This window comes from Temnothorax longispinosus, chromosome 5 (genome assembly GCF_030848805.1).
Source record: "Temnothorax longispinosus isolate EJ_2023e chromosome 5, Tlon_JGU_v1, whole genome shotgun sequence".
Lineage (NCBI taxonomy): Eukaryota > Metazoa > Arthropoda > Insecta > Hymenoptera > Formicidae > Temnothorax > Temnothorax longispinosus.
The window spans coordinates 22,104,405-22,120,972 of NC_092362.1; the positions used below are offsets into that span (position 1 = coordinate 22,104,405).

At 36.7% G+C, this 16,568-nt stretch overlaps 1 protein-coding gene across 6 annotated transcripts in view; it reads left to right on the top strand.

Annotated features, from left to right (window-relative positions):
• Positions 1-13,945, top strand: part of LOC139813080 (protein abrupt) — an 84,482-nt gene extending 70,537 nt beyond the window's left edge. For 5 of the 6 annotated variants that reach the window (XM_071778354.1, XM_071778355.1, XM_071778357.1 and 2 more), the window contains one exon: positions 9,365-13,945. In XM_071778354.1, coding sequence (XP_071634455.1) covers positions 9,365-10,350 — 986 coding nt within the window. In that variant the 3' untranslated portion in view covers positions 10,351-13,945. The remainder of the gene's footprint in view (positions 1-9,364) is intronic. The other variant, XM_071778359.1, reaches the window with a different exon arrangement.
• The last annotated feature ends 2,623 nt before the right edge of the window (positions 13,946-16,568 follow it).

Consider the following 16,568-nt stretch of genomic DNA (forward strand, 5'->3'; position numbering starts at 1 on the left):
TAACAAAGCTACCACCGGAAGCCAGGTGTGATCACAGTTCTATTGAAGGTAGCAAAGCATTAAACGTGTATATTGGTGGATATCGAAATTTTTGAGAAAGTTACTTTGAGTGCTACCGATTTTTCTCTCCCTCGAAATATTGTTGATAAACAATAAATATATTTTTGAAACTGTTTATAAGAACTTATTTATAATTTAGAAAGAGAGAGCAAGAATAAACAATTTATATAAAATTTACAGTTCGAAAAGTTTCATGTATACGCGAAAAGCATCAAGATTTAAATTCCATTCTTGATTAGATAGCGCTGTGGAAAATTGCTGATGGTTGTTTCGCGCTTTGCCGCCGCAACATCGAATCGGATTTCGGTGTAGCACATCAAGGCTCGTTTCTCATTTCGGTAGTACTTCCAGGAATAGAAATTGCACCGCCGCATATCGATCCCTGTCTATATCTCCGCGTCTTTACCCTCAACGGGGATCGACGTTTTCGAGTTGCTCGCCCCTGCGGTAACGCGAGGCAGACGCGGAAGGACTTTCCCGGAAACCCGAAGACATCGATCTTCGGGCTCCCTTCGGCCAATCAACGTGCTGACTGCTTCTCGAGAAGCAGGTCCTCGTTAATGCAGCGCAATTCGTCGGAGCGACGCCGCTAATGGACTGGCGCAATCATCCTGGCTGGCTACCGAATCTCCCTTCCTGCTGACAACATTGATATCCTTTCCCCGCGCTTTACGTTTCTTCGTCTTACTTGAAGTTTTTCGCAAAAATCTTGACGTTCGTCCGATCGCCGTATCATCTTCCCCTATTTTATTTTCTCTTTTAAGCAAAGGGTCTTAGACTCTCTTCAGTCATCTTTAGTCGTTTTCTCAGATGCTCGTGACGCCATAGAGTATTTGTAGCTGTAAAACGGATGTGAGAGTTGGCTAGTTTGGTAATTGTGATGTTCAAGTAATGATCTTTGATAATGCTTAGAATAATTAGACAAGTAGTCAGGATTACTGATATTATATGCGTTATAAGTAATATGTCTTCAATATATTATTGAATACATAAATCTTGAATTATTTGTAAATGCGTTAGGAAATTTCTATGACTTTAATTACGTATTAAATATTTCATAATTTCTTTAAATATTTTTTTATAATTTTTATTATTTGATTATAGAGTAATTAGAAAAATTATGATTCACTTTAAGGCATTCTATTTTGTAATAAAACAAAATTAAGTCTTTGGTATAATTATAATATTTAATGAACAATTAATTTTATATAAGTTAATAATAATAATAATATAATGGATTCCAATTTTGCCTTCTTATAAGATCTTTTAAATTAATGCAATTAAACTAGGCAAATTTAGAGATGTACATTCACATCTTCTCTCTTAATAAAATTAAAATATTATCTCTTATTTTACTCGCTTTAAAATCAGGTTAAGCGAGGAAAAGAGTTAATTCTTATTTCTCCAGCTGTCCCGCGGAACTTCTTACATTTTCTCCCGAGGTAATTCCGTTTTGGAATTTCTCGAAGAAAATCGCGTCCCTTCGTTTATTGTCTCAAAATCTCTTATTGTTAGCATCTACTTTTTCTATTTTCACGGTTCTTCGTCATTCTAGCTCTCCTTTCCGGTCTTTTAATTTCTTCCTCCCGTTTCTCTCGCCTATCCCTCCGTATTTTGTCTTTCCGCTCATCGTTCTTTTCCGCACCCCACAGCCGTCTTTCCATCATTCTCTTCCGACCGATCGGCTCGGAGGTTGGCTGTAATCGGACGAACACGTACACCTTTCACTCTGATCGATCGAACCTGAAGTTTTAAGATTCCCTGACTGATCACCATCTTACCTGAATATATTTTACGCTTGAAAAAAAAAAATAATTATGCGATGAAAATGCTTTGAATCTAACGAGATCCTAATTGGAAACTTTGCAAATAACTAAGTTGAGTATTTAACGATATTTGTTGAAACAGAAATGCGGACTCCTGTGAGTTTTATAATTTATAATTCGTGGGATTGCAAAATTTGTAGACTAAAACTTAAATCTAGATCGAATTATTGAACATTTATATAAGATATAATTAAGTTTCGAATATTTTAATAAAAATATTAAATAATGGTTTTGAGATTATTACGTACTTTTAATCATGTATTTCCGCGGAATATAATCGGACTTCGTGTGAACATTCTGTCGTGTGATAAAAGAGGAAAATGGGAAGCGAAAAGACCCGAGCTTAATGCTCTAGAAGCGATATGACCTTAATTCCACCCGAATTCTGGTGTAGCCCGATTGATATATAAATCATCGTGGAATACGGTTTCCCGCGATTCGCGTTATATATATATGCGGCTCTGTAACTCTAATAAATTGGTTTGTCATCCACCATAAATCAGCAAGTAGTTACATACTGCGATCCTCTTTTACACGATGTTCATAGGTTTAGTCGACAAAAGTTAATTTCGAAAATAGGATGCTCCGCACAGTTACATAAATATTATTAATCAAATTTCAGCTCAAAAATGTTATTTCTGCTGACGCGCTGAAAAATATGTTCCGTTAATTTTTTTAATTAAATGTGTTTTTGGTACAGAATTTTATTCGTTCAACGAACGTTACAACGGTTGTCCTTTTTTTTACTGAAATTCTATTATCCTAAGTTCACAATAATTTTCAAAAATATACATGAAGCTTATTCTAGCAAAAATATTATATAGTCACTTATATCGTTATTAAATCATTAATCATTAATGATACAAAAAAAACCTTCGAAATATGATAGGTGTAGCGTAGGTGGGGATGGTTTTTGCATGAGTCGAATATCCATCACATGGTGAATCTACCACATCCTTCCCTTTTATGTAATGAGACGTGCACGAAAATGGGAGAGGCCTTATGCTTAGAGATTCGTAGGAAAGATAGTCGTAACGAGGCGTAGAGAGTGGATCAATACGAAGGTTCTTACGTAGTTCGCTTACTCTCGCTCTGTCTCCCTTCTTCTTACTCCACCCTTCTACTCTTCCTTATCTCTTTTGTCCAGGTCCTCCATTTCTCTTGGCTTCATCCTTACGCTCTCTCTCTCTCTTTCTCTGTTAGTTTGTCTCTTTCTCCCTCTCATCTTTTTTCTGTCTTTCTCTCTCTCTCTCTCTCTCTCTCTCTCACTCACTCACTCACTCAGTCTCTCTTTTCGAGAGCTTGATGTGCACGAAGACGAAGGCGAATGACGATGCTTGCCGATAGATCGAGTACGGTTATCTTTCATTTACCCCCTGAATTTCCTGTTTCATCTGTGAGATGCGCAAGAAGTGCGCCCGCGGCGACAGCCATTTTCCGAAAATGCGAAAATAATGCCGGGTTTGCAAGAGTGCGTTACGACGCCAGATGTTCGTTCGATTGTTAGCGACCGGAAGGCACCCGCGTCTCCACATGAGCGTGAGGTCGAGAAATTAAAAGAGATAGATGAACGACAAATTACAAAGATGCCTTGCGTATGCGACTCGTTTAGTCTAGGGCCATCGTTATTATATTTTGGATAAGAGACAACATCAAGTACAACAACAACAATAACAACACACCAAACATCCTACAACCGGGCATGCCCTGAGAGTACGAGAGTAGTACGCGTGCGAGTATGTGTACGCTAGAGCAGACTGAGGAATAGAGAGAGAAAGGAGAAGCAAGTGAGTGTGTGCATGATCGTTGTCGTGGAGAGAGAAAGAGAGAGAGACAGATCGAGCGCGAAAGTGCGCTCGAGGGTGCGGAGAGTGAATGAGGAAGGGGAGAGTGAGCGAGATAGACGGAATATGAGAGAGAAAGTGAGAGACAGAGAGAGAGAAAGGAATCACGTGTGATTGGCTGCGTGTGTGTTCAGATACGGAGCAAGCGAAGAGGGAGAGCGACAGAAAGAAAGAACGAAAGGTTTAAACTAAACATGTGTGCCTCCGTACACTTGTGCCAATGTATATATGCTGTGTGTATGAGTCTGTGTGTATAATAGAGAGAAAGGAAGCATGATCGAGACATTGAAAGAGAGAAAGAAAGAGATAGAGATAGAGAGCATGAGAGAGGTAGTGCGAATGCGCGTGCATAGAGAACGCTAGAGAAAGAAAGAGAAAAAAAGAGAGAGAGAGAGAAAGAGAAAGAGAGAAGGAGAGATAGAGAGAGAGAGAAAGAGAGAAAACGTGGGAGGGACGGGAGAGTTGGCGAGAAAGAGCAAGGAAGGAAACAGTATCAACTGACGGGCATGTCCTGGTTGTAGGATCGGCGTTGCCGAAGAGGGAGGAGGCCGCGATGGCGGCCGCCGCCGCCACCGATACCACACAGGCGGTGGAGAATTTCGCGAGGATCTACACGGTACTGCGCCATGACGACAGGCCTCTATGCCGCTACTGCGGCCGTAGCTACTCGTCGCCGAGCAACCTGCGGCAGCACGTGAGAAACGTCCATTCGAACTGGCCGTCGCCGGAAACGTGGCCGCAATGCAACGTATGCGGCAAACGATGCAAGACCAAGCACTACCTGATCAATCATCAGCTGCAGGCGCACGGCATCCATCAGAGACCTAGCAACAATTCCGTTACCCAACAACAGCAACAGCATCAGTCACCGTCTTCGTCCTCGTTGCCATGAGTACGTTCAACGTCATCACCCATCGTCGACGACCGCTTAGAAACGCGTACAAATGCAATCAAATCCTCGCTGCTTGTCGAAAAGCTTTAGTCAATGTCGCGCGATTCGAAACGAGAGGGTTGCTACCCGCTTGATAGGACAGTTGGAAAATCGTAACGGGGATTCCCGTCACTGCCGCAACTGCAATCGTCGCCGTTGTGCTAGTTGCCCGTCTGAAATTTGTTTAATCCGTTTAGGGCCTTTCGTTCGTGATAGAACACTGTAGTCATTGTAGGTTTTATAAGCAGCAATGATAAAGCAGTAGGTACTATCTGAATACGATTTTTCGGGCATTAATGAGAGATGGTGATTGATATTACATTTTACACAGTAGTTTCTATATCTATATCGCAAAAGGGTTTTAATCAAATTTTTTTCTATACAATGTTATCCGTTTTATTATCTAAAATTTTATTATCTAAACTGTTGTATTGAGTGTAAAAAATGAAAATTTTATTTCTATCCTATCCCTATTATGCATAAAATATATGATTTTACAATCTACTCGGTATAATATATTATTCATTAGCATCATCTCATTTATCTCGATATTTCACATCGAGATTCAGTATTGATAACATTGTAATTCTAACAATACTTTTACAAAATTGACTGAAACAAGATATTAATAAGAGAATAGAAACAGGGCGAAGACTTTAGCCTATTTGATGCATACGATTATTTCCGACCGCGACAAATGAATTAATGCAGTTATCGAACTAGTGTAGTTTGAATAGTTCTTATAATGCGGCACATAAAACATAAATATAACGCGAAAATGACAGCGTTATGTCAAGACAGTGAGATTTATGTGGCAAAATCATCGATCGTTTCGACGTTGCGCCTAAAATCATACATCAAACTTAATGTATACGAAACTGAAGTATACTGATTGTGAGTGTATACGAACACTGACCGAAAACATGATCTTAACAATTATACGAACGCATAATTATAATTAACGTGATAGGAGATTTTTGAAGAACTTGGCATACTCGATTAGCATGTTTGCGAATTTAGAACCTCGAACACCTCCGCCACCTTTCGCCGAAAATCCAGCTATTTGTAGTAAAAAATCATTCAATTATATTAATATTCCTATTTTCTCCCCATTTAAAGAACATGATTAAATGGCAATGTTAATTGTCCACATTCTCTTGCACGATGACAGACTCCTTCCAACCACATTGAAGTAAAGGGCAATTATCCAGTAAAAAAAAATCTTAACAATATCGCATTTTTTTGTTTTGTAGAATTTGATTTGGATCGAGTTCATTAGAATCTAAATATCCCAGTTATTATATGTCAACATCTGTCATAATCTCAAATTATGTGACGTGTATCTATTTGTTATGAATGTTTCGGTACTATACCGAAAGTAATGAGAGATTTCTCAAGTATTTTCATGGCGTAATGCAATTTTCATGCTGAACTTTTGGAGATTATTTTACAATATGTGACAAATTATTCGAATACATAGTGATAATTAATATCAGAAATATCACAAATAATATACGAATTTGAAAACGAATTAATATAACTGAAATTATATTAATTTTTTTTTTAAACTAATGAAATAATAATTTGTAACGAAGTAATTATTATTTCTGTTTTTCATACTGAAGTGATGTGATAAATATTTTTTAAAAGCATTTTATAATGAAATTATCACTATATATTCGTATTAATAGACACCTTACGCTGATGGTCACCCGTACCAATAACAACTAGCAATCGGTTGATTCCAAAAATAGTAAGAGCACGATATAATAGTAACTGCTGCGGGAAATACCCCTAGATGTTGAACACCGTTGGGTCGAGGTTGGGCGCGTAGCATTATCCGCGTTTAGCTCGGGGTGGGATTATGGTGGTGGTGGCTGGTGGTAACGTTGGTGTGGTGGTGGTTGCAGATCACGGGCTTGATGAGGCAGAGGGCGCGGCTTACCACCACCACCACAGCCATCACCAGCAACATCATCGGCATCGCCATCATCATTCACTATCCGTCCCTCCTCCTCACCACCGTCATCAGGCGCAACTGGAAGACGACACATCAGTTAACCAATCTTCCACCACCACGGCCACCACGACGCCCAGCAAATACCAACGTGGCCAGCCGGACTTCAGGCAGCAGAGATTATTGCGGGAGCACCATCGGCAGCACGGTTACAGGTGTCCCCTCTGCTGCAGGATATTGCAAGATATCAGCGCCATGAGGGCGCACTTGGACCATCATTATCCAAGAGATTCACCTACTTGTCCCGTTACTTCCTGCGCCAAAACCTTCTCCCATCCTAACAGTGTCAGAAACCATATGCGGCTGAAGCATCCAGTGCAGTGGGATCAGATTAAAACTTTGAGGTGGACCTACGTCTGATGAACAAGCGAGGATCAGTAGAACTCTGATCGTGTGTCATAACTTCGATCTTTCCCAGAAATATTTTGCCAAAGAAACTTTGCTTTTTGTTTTCCGGTGTGGCCCTGCAATTCTTTGTGTGAGACAACTGTGCGGCGATAATGAGTAATAATTTAATAGATTATGGCAAACTTTAGTTGAAAATTGCTGTTGATATTATTCTAGCAGAAGAGATAATCTAATATAGGTTCAATTTAATCAATCAATTTAATTAATCCAATATTGCAAAGATTATAACTCATACGATATTTAATATCTTAATAAATTAATTGTTAATATATTATTAATAATTACATTAATAATTATATTAATAATTATGTATGAGAAAAAATAACGTATTTAATGAAATCTGCATTTAGATATCAAAATTGACAATCATTCCTTGTACAATATAAACTTTAGGCTTGCTCATTTAACATTTCCATAATAAGAATAAATATCAAATTAACATCAAATCGAGCTTGTTATCGCCGCGTAGACTATTTTAGATGAATGTTGGAAGAGAGTCTGGTCGACGGAAGTTGGGTTCTTTATATTCTGCAAATATTGAAATATCGAGAGACGCAAACGAAATTGATAAACGCGTTGATAAGAACATGCGAATTAGCTGGGAGAAAATCCAACATGTGTCCCGGCGTGGTAGAAAATGCGCAAAGTTAAAAATCGTACTTTAGTGCTTTATTTCGAAACTAACACACACGCACCCACCGTGAAGTTTATCCCTGAAAAGCGCACACTGTACATATGCGAGAGATTATATCGACAAAGGAGAGAATCTATAAATATATATATGAAAAGCTATTATATATTGAGCATATATATGTATACATAAAGAGATATGCATAGAGTTGATTTTGTATAATATGTACGAAACAGTATTTCCTGTAGAGCCTGAAGCGTAGATCACGCCGCGTAGAGAATGAAGCGATGCACTTACATACTGCGACATCCGGCGTACGCCGGACATCGATATAATTAGATTACGTATCTAAGAGAGAAAACAATGTTCCTCTAAGCTGAGTAAGCCAGCCTTATGTTAAATAACGTAGTTTTAAGAGTGTAGAAACTGAACAGAGAGAAAGAGAGAGAGAGAAAAAGAGAGACGAGCGCACGAGCTGAAGACGAGCTGAAGACCGCAACGATGCTGAGTGCGATCGTCTCTAAAGATCCGTTTGCTCTAGCGATCGCGAACTTGCGACGCGACGTGTGAGAGAGATGCTAGCGCGCATACGCAAAATTGCAGATCTGTATGAGCGAATGGATCGCGAGAGAATACGTCGACCAGAGGTACGGTCGCTTGACAATGCCTAGCCTTATTTTTCTACGTCTTACGTTTCATCAGTATTCCTTAGGTCAAGAGTGCCCCAAAAGACGTTACGTTTCGAGACCGCGCATACTAGAATACGCCGCGAATAAACACGAGGAAGTATATTTATATATATTTCTGTGAACGTACGAGTTGTCGGTTGCGGATCTCGAAGGAAAATAGAATACGGCAACTAATTATGATCGTTTCTAAGATGAAATTTGCACAAAAATTCACGCAATGTGTTACGTACTCGATACATAGTTTAGATAACTGGACGCTGCAAAGTATCCGCGCAACAAAGTATCTTTCTCATTAAATATTATTTATTATCGATTCTTCTCTTCCTGGCTGACAGCTCGTACCATGAATAATGTATAGAATACCGTATATACTATTTTAGCAGATACTAGCTTCTATATATATATATATATATATATATATATATACATAAGACGTACGAAATAAAGTCTATACTATTTAAGTAATGCTTTGTACAATAAAAAGTACTCAGAGAAATCCAGAGTGTTATATATATTTCCACAATTTCTTGTGAATTCTTATAACATTATTGATTACACGACAATCGTGTAATCGATTTTAGAAGGCAAATAGTTAATTTTACATAACTCTCCCTTATCGTATTATTTTGATATTTATATATAAGTAGAACTTTTTTGTTTTATCTGCGGTTTTCCATTTTTCTTATTATCTTTCTCAACTCAATAACATAATATTTTATAGAAAATTTTATAGACGATACAATTCTGTATTTTAATTATTTACAAAAGTAATTTTATATTAATTGATTGTCCTGAAGGAAAGATAAAGGCAGAATAAAATTTAAAATGTCGATGCAAACCAAAATTATCCCTATCGAAAAATCATTGTTAATCAATTGCCTATTGGTTAAATAATCCAACAGTTTTTCTTCTATAATGAAATACATAAACATCTCACACGTCTGTCATTTATTTGCAGTAGTCAATCGACGAAGTCTGGATATGATTCGGGTTCGTGCAACGGATCCTAGGCCTTGTCCGAAGTGCGGAAAGATGTATCGTTCAGCACATACATTGCGCACTCATTTGGAAGACAAACACACAGTCTGTCCGGGATACCGCTGTGTCTTGTGCGGCACAGTGGCGAAGTCGCGGAATTCCCTACATTCTCACATGTCGAGACAACATCGGGGCATCAGCACGAAAGACCTTCCAGTTATGCCGATGCCCAGTAAATTCGATCCCGAGTTGGCGTCCCGTCTCTTGGCCAAGGCAGGAGTCAAGGTGAGTCCGGCTGAACTACGCGCACGGGCCAGTCCAACGGCGTCTCGAAGAAGTGACATGAGGTTGGAACCACCTCGTGCAGGCGCGTCCGAAGCTGACAGCTGCGGCGGTGATGATCCGGAAGATCTTACCGTGCCCCTTAGTCTTAGGTACAGTTCGCCAATTTCGAACACCGTCATTACTAAGGTAAGCGGGAACAGCAACAGTAGCACCAATAGCAAGAATTCGACGCTCGCTGTCAAGTCCCTGGATTCTATGCATGGTAATGGCGACCTCAACATGGCACCATTGCTCCCACACGGCAGCCATCATCCAGCCCACAATACCAGTGCGATTGTTGGACACTCGCCCCTCTTGGACACCTATTTGCAGCTTATTGCAGAGAGCTCTGGTCTATCGACGATAGGACTTAATCCAGAGCATGCGGCCGCCGCAGCAGCTAAGTTGCGTATGAGTATTGAAAAGCACGGCGGTCGTAGCTTGGAGGATTATCCTATGATCGGCAGAGACGAAGGTCGAGGCACTGCAGTTGTCCACGAGGACAGACAGGAATATGGCAGACACAGTGGACTTGTCGACGAAGTGGATTCGTCAGGTGCGGAGGACGACGAGTTTAGCGAGAATGAGGAGCCAGACGTGATAAAGTCAGAAATGTTAAAGTCAGAAGTAAAAAAAGATTAGCTCCTCCCTCTTAGAATAGCTAATGATTACAAAAGGCATCATCGAAGTTACTGATAATTCTTCGAGATGATCTACGGCAACATAAATTGACGACAATTTATGGTTAATGAAGAAAGAGGAGGTAATATGTGCCAGATCGTCCATCCGAGAAATCGACCGATGATTCTTGTTTCTTATTGCGTGCTATTGTTACGCGGAATGGTTTGTGAAGTCTATTGGATGTCAGACATGTTTAAAGAGTTACAAAAGTCTCTGAAATATTTTAGAGACCATAGGCCGACCATACAAACGATGCGTGGACAAGCTTGCTTGTTGGACTAGAGTCACTTAATTGCCACTACGACAAGTAAGCTCTCATATGTATATGTGCAAAACCGTGTACATATGCAAACACATATACGCGCGTGCACACATATATACATACAGACACACACATACGTACACACGCGCGTAACGCGTATACGCGAAGGAGCACTTACATACATGCCACAAATATTCCATCCATCTACCTCAGTGCACATAATAGATGATAGAACAGACTAAGTCGAATCTCAGTAGATGAAGAGAAGATGAAGTACGCCGTTGGATCGCAGAATAATAATGATCACAAGGTTTGACGATTGCTGCAAGTCTCGAGATATTGAACATGATGATTAGGGAAGGCAATTTTGCTGTTTATTTCAAAAGTTTAAGCGACTTGAAAATTTGAAGTGCTAATTAACGATATTTGTTATTATATTATCATTATTATGAATGTTCAATATACGGTTAGATATATCACTTGGATTTATAGAAACATTAGACACGCAAACGACATTTAGCTACTTAAAAATTTTTTTTATTTGGGTAACGCGCGTAGCGATATAATGTCATGCTGTATTTATTAGATGCACCAGATTAACACATTGATATATGGATTATATGTTAAACATACATATAAATGGCACTCAGTTTCATGAAAAATTCTGCAGAGTCAAATATTTTTTTCATAATTTATTTTTTTGCTATAAAAAAAAACATTATTGGACGACAAGACTTTTCACGACAATTTTGTTATTTTTTATTTAAATGACGATTTATTTAAATGGCCTTCTCGAAAACAAAGTCATTTGTATATGAATGCTTCGTGTAACGTGGTGTCAATGTGTTAATAATGTTTAATGCACTTACAACTGTTTCTGCTCGCAAAGAATAAAAAATATTGGTGTGGATCGTAAATATCCACAAGCGGTTGCGAGCGCACCGAGAACCATTATAGACTTTATTCACGATATAAGTACGGTAATAATTATATTTCAGTCTTGCTCCAATTAAATATTCTTCGGTGAAACTTAAATACAATTGTTCACATCATCAGTTTGTTCAAGTTTCGATAATATAATATATGATAATATAATATCATTGAATTTTTGAGATAAATATTTTGTCAGAACAGTACCATATTTTTCTTTAACTTTACGATAATAAATATAATTATCTACGTGAAAGTGCTCAAGTAGGTAGTTATAAAGTGCATCTACTTTTCAAAAAAAGGGCAATTTATTTGAATTGCTGTTTGTTACAAAGAGAAAATGCATTTTTTTAAACAAGTAACATATCCTCTAAGAAAAATTGGGGAATTCTGCAAAAAGCGTGTACAATTAATAATGCAATTAATTTTGCAATTTAATTAAGAAATACTGTTTTAATACCTGACATATTTAAAGATATATTAGGTATTAAATAACAAAATATATTTTTAATACTAATTATATAATTTATCAAACGGACAAGTAACGTCATTTTGAAGAAGCTGTAACACAATCATTATATTTACGTAAACTAAAAGATGATTAATTTAACGGAACGAGACTGGAGCACAATTAAGCCGTTACCACATCAGTAGTGAATAAAGCCTTAATGCGATTATACACACGCGTAAACATCTCGCAACACATTCGATATTTAATGAATTCTTTGGATTCAAAGAGCATTTGTTTTCTTGAGTTAATTTTTTTATTGAATATTCAATATCAGATGAATCCAGAGAATTACTGAAAGAGTACCTCATTTTGACGTCGACTACGTGCGTCGATTGACTTAAGATTTAACTTAATGCGATTGATTTTCACTAAATACGGCGATTGCCGATTTGCTGCTTGTCTCCTGTTTTTTAAGGAATTTAAAAAGGCAAGGGAAAAATTCAATACGGAATGATAATCCCACTTTAGTTTGTCTTTGGCCTTACCCTTTCATCCTATCATCTCCTCTTGCATGCAACATCCCTTTTGGGACAAGTATTTTAGGCTTGCCATGACGTAAGTTAAGTAGTGATTTAAGTTCAGAATATTGATTGTTGTTGATAGGGGGGAAAATACGATAGTTATCATATGTCAGGAATAAAATGTTAGGAATAAAATCGGCGCGGTTTTCGAGATTGTATAATTGCACCAATTAATAACGGAGTATGGCGATTAAACTTATTCCGCGATCTTGCGACGAGAGACTGTTACGTTTAAACGTGAATTGCGTTTTAACGCACGGCGTCTCGAACAACGCGACGAATATTTGATCATTCGTTGCTTGCGCGCACGTAATGTTCTTAGCGCGACAGAAACTTTTCTATTATCGCGAGGCGTAGGGAAAAGTTAATTTACCGGATGATTCGCCGCTAAACGCGCACGACACGGTATGTCGCGTGAAATTGTTCCTACTAATATATATAATTCATAAGTTCATTTCATTGACAACATATATAGATTCTACGTATATGATAATAATAGGAATACACACGCGTATATGTGTATTCTTTATATATGCGTATAAAGAAGGAAAGAGAAATCTAGCAATATGTAGCAGCGTGGCGCGGGTCAAGCGCGAAAATGTTGACAAATTGGTGTTTTCTCTACAGGATAGAATCTTTGCCGTGTTTGTGGTCGATTGTTTAATCAACCGAGCTGCGATTGTGCATCGAATATCTTTGGCCCTTGGTGCATGTCTCAATGTGTGACTTACCACATAAACTTGGTGATCGATCTCTGTGTGTATTTTTCACAAAAAGAGAAGTTTTAACGCCGGGGATTGTAACGTGAGTCAAGCATGAAGCAATTTGGAATTTTTGCATGAAAAATTACCGTAAATTCTAGCATAAAATTCTGCGCAAGAAATTGACCATATTAAAATAACAATATTGTCATGTCTGTATAACGCAGAAAAATTATTAACTATACGGCGATCGCGTATCGCTATTGGACATAAACTTAAAAAAGCATAAAAAATTGAGGAGTCAAATAAAAGTTAATTGAGACTTTAATCGACTATACTGGCAATGATTATAATCGTGGCTGAGGTAATATTTTTCACAATAAATTTAATTATTCAATTAAAATGCTTATATTATAAGCATCTAAAATTACATCAATTTTAGAATGACCAGAATCCTTGGTCGAAACGGGGTGACGATTTGTCACGACGATTATAATCATTGCCGGTATAGTCGATTAAAATCTTAATTAGGTTAATTATTGATTGGCGAAGTAAATGTTACTCGGTGCAAATAGAAGTTGTATAAAAAGTTGTATAAAATGTTGTATAAAAAGTCAAGTTATAAAGAGTACTAGCAGCTGTTTAACAATCAAGTCGTTTTAAAACAAATCATAGAAAAAAATAGAGTTACCGCGTTTTATAAATTAAATTTCTTCTAACAAAATCTGTCATTAGCGTTGGTTTTGCAAGTAATACCATGACCGCTGGTTTACAGAAATACCCTACAAACTGTATAGTTTCAGCTACAAAGATTTTATTACTAAGGATCAAGATTGGGTACCGTAGGAGCATGCATATTCTTGCCTTGGTTTTTGAGTTCCATCGCGATAGTGGATTTATAATTCAATGTCAGAGAAATATAAAAGATCTTTTATAGATCCCGGCGTTTAAGTCGCGTATTAACAGTTCGATTACTAGAAGGCTCATAGAATATGGATAGTTATTCCAATCATATTGTCAACACGTATAGAGATTGCTATTCGTTTTAGCTATTCGCCTATATTGATTGTCAATATCAAGCGCGGTTAACAGATTTTGTTACAATCTAATATAATAACATACTAATTAACTTTCGTTTTAGCGGAAACATGTTCACTGCGCGTACTTAAATTTTGTATCTTAATTCGAATTCTAGCTATCAAGTTCTACTAAATGTTGAAACGAAAAATTCAGGAGTACTTTATTGTACTAAAACTATACGAATTATTGCGGGAATTATAGACGATTCTGATATAAAAAGTATCCCGAGAGTCCAGGAGAATAGAAGATGTTGCATTCTTTGTCACTTCTTCCCTTAGAGCGAGAGATGGATCGGCATGTCCGATGTATGAATTCTACGCCGAGTCTCAACGGTGTCATGTATCGTGATTTTCATTGATTTTAGAACACGATTCCTTACAGTGATAGCTATTATCAATTCGATATAAAGTCTCCAAATCCGAGAAAATAATGTTATTATAGGAAAAAAGACGGATGTACCAACAGGTTTCGTGTAAACTACGAAAAAATAAATATTTTCACAGATTCCAATCCGTTATCTAGAATAGATGATGACGTTCTCGACTAGTTATCGACTAGTTAACTTGATTTTCTATTTTATATTGAAGAAGTAGCTATTGGAAAATGAAAATTTCAGCCAGAGATAAGAAAAAGATGTTTTCAACCGGGAATGGTTATGGCAATTTCCGTCATGCCTTTTAATTTTTCAATGTTTTTATTATTTTTTAACATTTGACGAAACAGATGTTTGTTGTTGTATAGAAAAGATAATCGCGTCAGATTCAAGAATTAATGCTTATTCATATATTAATGCTGGATGCCTGAAACCTGCTCAAATTGGCCTAATTGGGCTATTGCTAATAATAAACTTAATCCAGCATGGATAGAAATCCTAAGGGATAAGTATGCGATTAGCAAAAGTTCATTCTAAAGGTACATGGTGAAATCGACGGAAGATTGTCTCACCTGAACCTGTTTAATATCTTTGGATTAATCCTGCGCCTCATATGTTTTAATTAGAGAATTATCAGGGGAGGGAAGTCCAAAAATATGAGGTTCCATACACAGTAAGACAGAATCTAAAAAGATGGCACAAATTTAGAAAGTTGAACTATTTAATTTCTTTCTTATGTTTACTTTTTTAGTTTTCATAAATACTTACAAAAACTTTACTTATAAAAACTGTATATATTAATTATAATTCTTTATATACGCGGCATTTTTATTTAAAATATTTTCAGTGTTATTATAATGATGAATAAAAATTATATGCATTTACGAGTACATCATAAATAAGATTTTATTAGAATAAAATATGTCAAAATTGCAATTATAAAGGAATCATAAAGGAATCATTTAAATAATTCTTATTTATTATTTTGTAGCGATATATATGTGCAATAATAATAAATTAGTTTTCAATTTTCAAACTAATTTTTGCAAAAATAAGTCATATATTTTAAGTTAAAAGTATACATTAAAAATGTACATACCTAATGATCCATTTGATGATGATGAAGATAATAATAATAATAGTAACTTTACTGTACATATAGCATGCTAGATGAATATTGTAAGAGTAAGAAGAGAGAAAAATGAAAAGTGATTTAAAAAAAGGGGAAATAAAAATACAAAAAAATTAAAAGATCTGAAAAAAATGTGGAGACTCAGACTGCCCGGCGCTTGACAGTTTTGTTCATTGTATAAAAAATCTTTTGAAATACATCTTTTGGCAGCATACTACTCGTTCTATTGCGCGGTTACCATCGCGACGAGATAACATATCACACCTCCTAATTATTTGTATACAAATTCAAACACACCAAAAGATGAAATCCGAATCAGCGTTACAAAATTAGACCACACTATTAATTAGGCACACTATTTTACATAATTAGAAAAACTGATAATTATACCAGCTTTTGGCGCCACTATTTACGATGAATTCTACAACACTGCATAAATCAGCTTTTTGCAAGTAATTTAATTAGCAGATCACAGAAAAAGTCAAGCTATTAAACGTTATATCACTATCACTGGTGCCAGTTTACATAATAAAAGCAATAAGGATAACGTTGAATACAGAAAATAAGTATAAAAGAAAGAAAAAGTTAAATTAATTCTATACATTAATAAAAATAAATTTATTTATTTATCTGTAAAAGATAAGTTAATTTATTAGGAAGGCTGTCTTA